Here is a 6,000-nt window from a genome sequence, read left to right as displayed (position 1 = left end):
GAGATGGTTTCGCTCGGTTCTTTACGTTTATTTTCTTAAGATTCCGCTTCAATTCGCTATTTACAAGAATGGTGCCACAAATTTTGTGGATGTCGACAAATTGATGGTTAGTGTCTAAAACTAGCCTGCTATCTACAATACATTCAAAGAAATACAACATGGTGGACAAATGAATTGCAAATGGACTGATAATGCAGCCATGACGCCCAGTGACCTAAATCTCCATACACAGAAACAGTCATCAGTATCAGTCAGACAGACAGAAACTACTAAAGGCATCATCGACTATATCCGGCCTTAAAGAGACTCATTTTTGTCCATTTTTATGTTCATTTTCATCATCCGCCCGCTGGAAAACCGCTTTGATATCAATTAATTGGATTTATAAATCAATTTATTTACAAAAATAAATAAAATATATAAATAAATAAATATATAATATGCGTAGACTCACTTCTTGGTCTCGGGAGAGACGTGTCTGTAACAGAATTAAAAATCAAGCACTATGCCAGAAATGGCGGTCGCACCAACTGAACTATTATTACCTTTTCAATACTGGTAGCTGTGACGTTCTAACTGTGATGGGTACAGATGCTGTAGTTTTGGAAGTGTTGTCAGTAGTTGCCCTGTTCAGTTTTGTTTGACTAATCGGTATTCGACTAACTGTCTTAGATGGTAAATTTAAGCTACGTCGATTGTTTGCTTTCTCTTGTTTTTTGAAACATGTCTCGGATATAATACTGGAGTGTCGTTTATTAACCCTGTTCTCCTTATTCGGAAGCTTTCTCATGTTAACTTTATCGTCGTCGGTAACGTTGTTAGTCCAGGTCTCCTGTTTAATTTGGTAAACTTTTGGTCGAGGCTGTTCACTGTCAGTTTTGGTACTTAAACTAATTCCTGCGTCAATATAGAAGTGTTGCTCTAATATGGTCATGTCACTACAAAACGAATCGCTCAATGAGCTGTACAGATTTGTCGGTTACACACCTTGGCGATCCCTGCACGGACGTTTTCGACGAGACGCCGGTCGCCGCCTTTCGCGAACGGTCGCCGTGTAGATTCGCCGAAGATGGCGAGAGAGTCCGAATATCGGCGACAATGACCATCGGCTTAGAGCCCGAATTGATCTTGTCCTCCTCCTCCCGCCTCCGTTTCTGCTCCTTCTTGTACTCGTCCTTCGCGTCCGTACTCACGTTTTTCATCTCCTTCATTTTCGATTGAAACACCTGAATCACGTCGCGGTCTTCCTCGTCGTTGGCGTACTTCCTCATCGCGTCGTTCAATCTTTCGTTTAACAGTTTATCTTCGGGTAGTACCAGCATTTGCTTTAAGAACGCGAATAGATTGGCGACGCAGAGACGGATGTTAGGAACCGGGTCACCTGAAGCAAAGAGTAACTATCTTTGCCTGAAGCAACCTTTGGATTGAATCATTCATCACAGATTTAAGTATGCTACATTATCTACTGTATGTATGTACATTTTTGTTACATGGGACAAATATGTACGTCTGATGTACGTACATTTGTGTACGATCACAAACTATAACTTATAACGTACAAATAAGTACGTTCGACCACCGAATGATAAACGCAAGCTTACTGCCAATTAGGCAACTAACCATACGCTCTCTAAAATGGCAACGTTGAAGTGTACGTTTTCCGGCGGGGATTCATGTGGGATGGGCGTCCAATTTTATTTTATTTTATATCTCTGGCCAATTTATAGCAAGGGATAAGCTATCTGTAGTATACTTACACCAGCCGAAATTTACCTAAACATTTCACTTACCAGCCAAGTCGAGAAGGTGATCGAAAAAGTAATCCTTAAAGTACTTGTCGCTGAAAATTTCGATCGCACTTTTGCACAACCTTATATAAATTAGTCTCGTGTAGTACGAATCGGAACGGCACAGCTGCTGGACGAGGTTATCTCGCAGCCACCTTCTTTGCATTTCTTTTCCGTTGTAACGCAAAAATATCAGCAAGGTGCGTACCGCCTGCGCTCTGACCGGTCGCGCCCTCTAGAACGAGATGTATTACAGGAGGGTGGACGTAAAGCGGTGAAACGGCCTACTTTAAAAAAGCATTCGTTCAGGTTAATGCGTGAGAATTTGAACGTGATGACGGTAGCGTGCGAGTAGTGTAACTAAATTTCCAGGGTGTGTGTAAAATGTGCTATTGTTTGTATTTTTTCCAATAGCGTCTTTCATGAAAGTGGCATAGATGATTTTTAAATGCGAGCTTTCGCAGGGCCCTAGGACTATACATATCAAATACTGCGACGAGCATGGGGAAGAGAGACATGATCACGCCTTCAGATGGTCGGTGATTAATGAAAAAGCAAAATGCAGTGTAGGTGCAGCAAATAAATTAACAAACATACTCCTTGTACTGCGCAATTCAAAACAAACGGTGTAAAGTGCTGGTGAATGAAATCGGGCGGCATGCAATTTGGCAGATACTCTAACTGGTGTAGAAGGTGCATTAATAGACGCCAATTGTTCCCACTTGTTAATTCGAACTGGCACTTGAGCATAGCGCGTCCGATATCCACGGTGTCGGGACTGGCGGTCTGTCGCGATAGTGTACCGTACTGGGCGAACAGCTCTAACGTTACGCCCAATTGCTGTACTAGCGACGAAAGCACTTCTTCGGAGTCGTCTTGTAATAATCGTACGAAATCTTTCTTCAGGATTTTGCTATTTACACCTGCAATAAATTAGAAGGGATTATTCCTAGTTCCAAATTCAACCTCTTACCAAAAATATTAATAACAGCACTCAAGCATCCAGCAACAGTTCTCCTCACGATATAGCACGGATCAGCAGCTAACCCCGTAAAAATAGTGTACAGCGTGTCGGTCTGTGTAGGTAATACTGCGAAGGTAAACGAAGAGACCATTGGCAAATTAACGGCCGCATGTTGTCGACAGGTCACCTCCTACAAAACACGGAAAATAAAGCACCGAAACAGACCTAGTCCCTACCATATTCGGATCGGCACCCGTCAACTCGCCGCCTTCCGAAACCAAACCTTTCGTGGCGAGCTTCTTGTAGAAGTTCAAAAACCACAAGGCTTCCGTCGCGGTAAACGCGTGCTGTAAACCCTCAAATATTCGCCCAATTTCCTTCGATAGCGTCGCCGGCGTCAGTTCGTCCTGTTTAAGCGATCTCTCGCAGAGCTGCTTTAGTAAAGGTAAAAGTGTCGCCTTTTTCACATCTGAAAGCGACTAATCAACGGCTATCGGCACTCGCCTCGCCGCTTACCCAAACTACTGTACGGAAATATCTGCACAATCGACGACACGGAGGCGGCGCGCACGTACATATTTTCGTCGGAGCCCAACTCGACGAGACTCGCGAGCAGCGTACCCTTCACCAGGCTGGTCCCCAGACCCTGCGCGACGTGCGCCAATTGCGAGCACATAACGGTACGGACCTCCGGATGACAATCTTGGCATAGACTTTGGGCTAAAGGTAGTACGTCCCGTTTTACGCTGAATAAAAATCGGTTAGATATTTAATTTTTAATTGAGATATTTCAAAGTTAACAATTAACTAAATCAGAGATGGCACTTGAATGTGGAGAAAATGAATGACTTTCTATTACTGAGTAAATTTATTCACACAAATGGCAAATTATCTTCAAGATGGCGATGCCTAAATTCTCATTGGTTAGTATTTTTTTCCTACCAATCCTGAACTGGTGTTAATAAATCCCAGCAAATTCCACGTTGCCTTTATTTCATGATGAGTTTATTCTCATTGATTAGTATTTTTTTCCTACCAATCCTGAACTGGTGTTAATAAATCCCAGCAAATTCCACGTTGCCTTTATTTCATGATGAGTTTACTAATGTAATACTATACCCCTATTAAAGCGGATGTAAGCTGAGCCCTGACTCTGAGGCGCTTCAAGTCATTAAAGAACAAAAGTCCATTGAAAGTTGGAGATGTAGAAATTACCCTTGAGCTACATTCGGCCAGATAAATTCATCACGATCATTTGTTTAGAAAAACCCTGCAAAACCTTATTGATTTACAGCTTTAAAAACTCCAATTGAAAAATTGGGGCCACGCCAAACAAAACAACCTGTAAAATGATCATGTACATGATACGGCGAACATTCAGAACTTTCTCCATAGAATAAACAGTTAATCAAACATACAGGGCAACATCACACTAATAATAAACTTCCGCGTGAGTACAAATAAATACTGTTCCATAAATTTAATTAAGTACTTTATTTATTTACAATTAATTATCAATAAATTTATAACAGTCTTAGAATTCATTAATTTATAACATTACTCACAATTTATAACATGGCACCAATACTTCACTTCGGCAACGCTGTAAGAACTCGCTGAAGCACAATTCGATTTACTTATATAGCAAACTCGAAAGTTCTCAAATGCTTCCGAATATTCTAGAATGTTCTCGAACAAACACGTCATATTTCCCGGAAGGAATGCGTCACATCCACTTTCGTTTCTTATTGCCAATGACATGGCGCCTCAATGTCTATTGGGATTTCTAGAATATTCGCTACCATACTTAATAAAACAATATGAAAGCATACCTGTACAGTATACCAAACAAACATAATGTACATACAAAACAAAGCTTGGAGCACGCCACAAATGCATTGTAGTGTACTATTATAAACCCCCAGGTTCTAAGCTAACTTCATACTACAGTAATACGGAAACATGATCAACGCGGTAACATTTAAAAATGGCCACCAACGTAATTTCAAACAAGACTTTAACCATTAAAAATGACAAAATGTTGACCCCCAACAGGATAAAACCCGCAACTTCTAAGAACTTTGTAAGTAAGTTCACAATTGGTCCTGAAATACTGAGTACTGAGCCTCTCAGAACGCTGTACCTAAACAATTGCAACTTTGAAACCCTAAGGGCCGCTTGCACCGTAATTTCAACCTGATCCTGGTGTTAAGTATGTGATTGGATGACACTAGCCAATCGAAGTATAGACACACCTACCATGGAGCCAATCAAATGCCGTAATACTCGGGATCAAAATTTGGACATAAATTTTCACTTACTCTGTGGAGTCCAAATCTTTGTGAACGGCAATCTTTCCGAGAAGCTTACAACTGGCGATCCGTGACAGCACCGGCTGCGAGAGTAAAGACTTGTGATTCACCAATCGGATGATCTAAAAATCCAGCATCTAGAAGACAGTCAAACTGGTACAGAAACGGGGTATACTTCTTGTTTGATTTGCGTCTCGCTCAAAACCGGTATAATCGCAATCAGGGTGTCCATCCAGGCGCTTGCGGCGATCGAGTCGCGCACGTCGATGCCCTGCAGTACCGTATGGAACAGATTCGGCGGCGCCTGCTTCTCCATCAGAATCTTAAACGCCTTGCTGACGAGAACGTGAAACTCGCACGAAGCGTTCGGTAGCTCCTGCAGTATCTTCGGAATTATTCGCGAGTACGTCTGGTTCGGATCGGTTTGCAGAAGTTGGGGGAGATTTTGGATAACGCTGAGTTTTTGGATGTCATCGCCTACTCTGTAAAAATAGGCGAAATGTGTAATGGGGAAAAAACAAAACATAACCTACAAGTCTAGGCTGTCGAGGTTCAAATCGAAGATGTACCGAGACTCTTTGTCCATTTTCTTCGCCTTTTATGTGATTAACGGCTTGAAGATTGTAAATGAATTCATTTTGTTTATAAAATAAAATGTAAACAAATTATGTTATCATTGCAACAGTAGCGACACCAATGGCCAGTGGCTAAACCATCAACAGTTCAAGTACCAGTGGCGTATCCTATGAGTATTGAAGTTGCGCTGTCCAAAAATGGTTCCGTAACCACAAGATTTTACCCCTTAATTTAATGGGTCTGTCTCATTACGACGGACTCATATTTTAGCAGCACTCATACCTATTATTACCCAACGACTGCTTGAATACCATGGGCCCCTACGTTAATTATAGCCTATAGCACCTTGTGGGTAACTGAT

At 41.6% G+C, this 6,000-nt stretch overlaps 1 protein-coding gene across 1 annotated transcript; it reads right to left on the bottom strand.

Moving 5' to 3' along the window:
* Positions 1–376: 376 nt before the first annotated feature.
* LOC116168662 (serine/threonine-protein phosphatase 4 regulatory subunit 4-like) lies at positions 377–5,762 on the bottom strand. Its single transcript, XM_031484600.1, has 11 exons — positions 5,597–5,762; positions 5,239–5,545; positions 5,073–5,185; positions 3,268–3,497; positions 2,988–3,220; positions 2,761–2,941; positions 2,385–2,710; positions 1,791–2,022; positions 988–1,381; positions 546–938; positions 377–478 (listed from the first exon to the last, which is right to left on the bottom strand). Exons 1-11 carry the CDS (start codon positions 5,647–5,649, stop codon positions 451–453), a joined length of 2,490 nt encoding a protein of 829 aa, XP_031340460.1. The 5' UTR covers positions 5,650–5,762; the 3' UTR covers positions 377–450.
* Between the last annotated feature and the right edge of the window lie 238 nt (positions 5,763–6,000).

Source organism: Photinus pyralis, unplaced genomic scaffold (genome assembly GCF_008802855.1).
Source record: "Photinus pyralis isolate 1611_PpyrPB1 unplaced genomic scaffold, Ppyr1.3 Ppyr1.4_LG4, whole genome shotgun sequence".
In the NCBI taxonomy this organism is placed as follows: domain Eukaryota; kingdom Metazoa; phylum Arthropoda; class Insecta; order Coleoptera; family Lampyridae; genus Photinus; species Photinus pyralis.
This window is presented reverse-complemented; position numbering and strand designations above follow the sequence as displayed.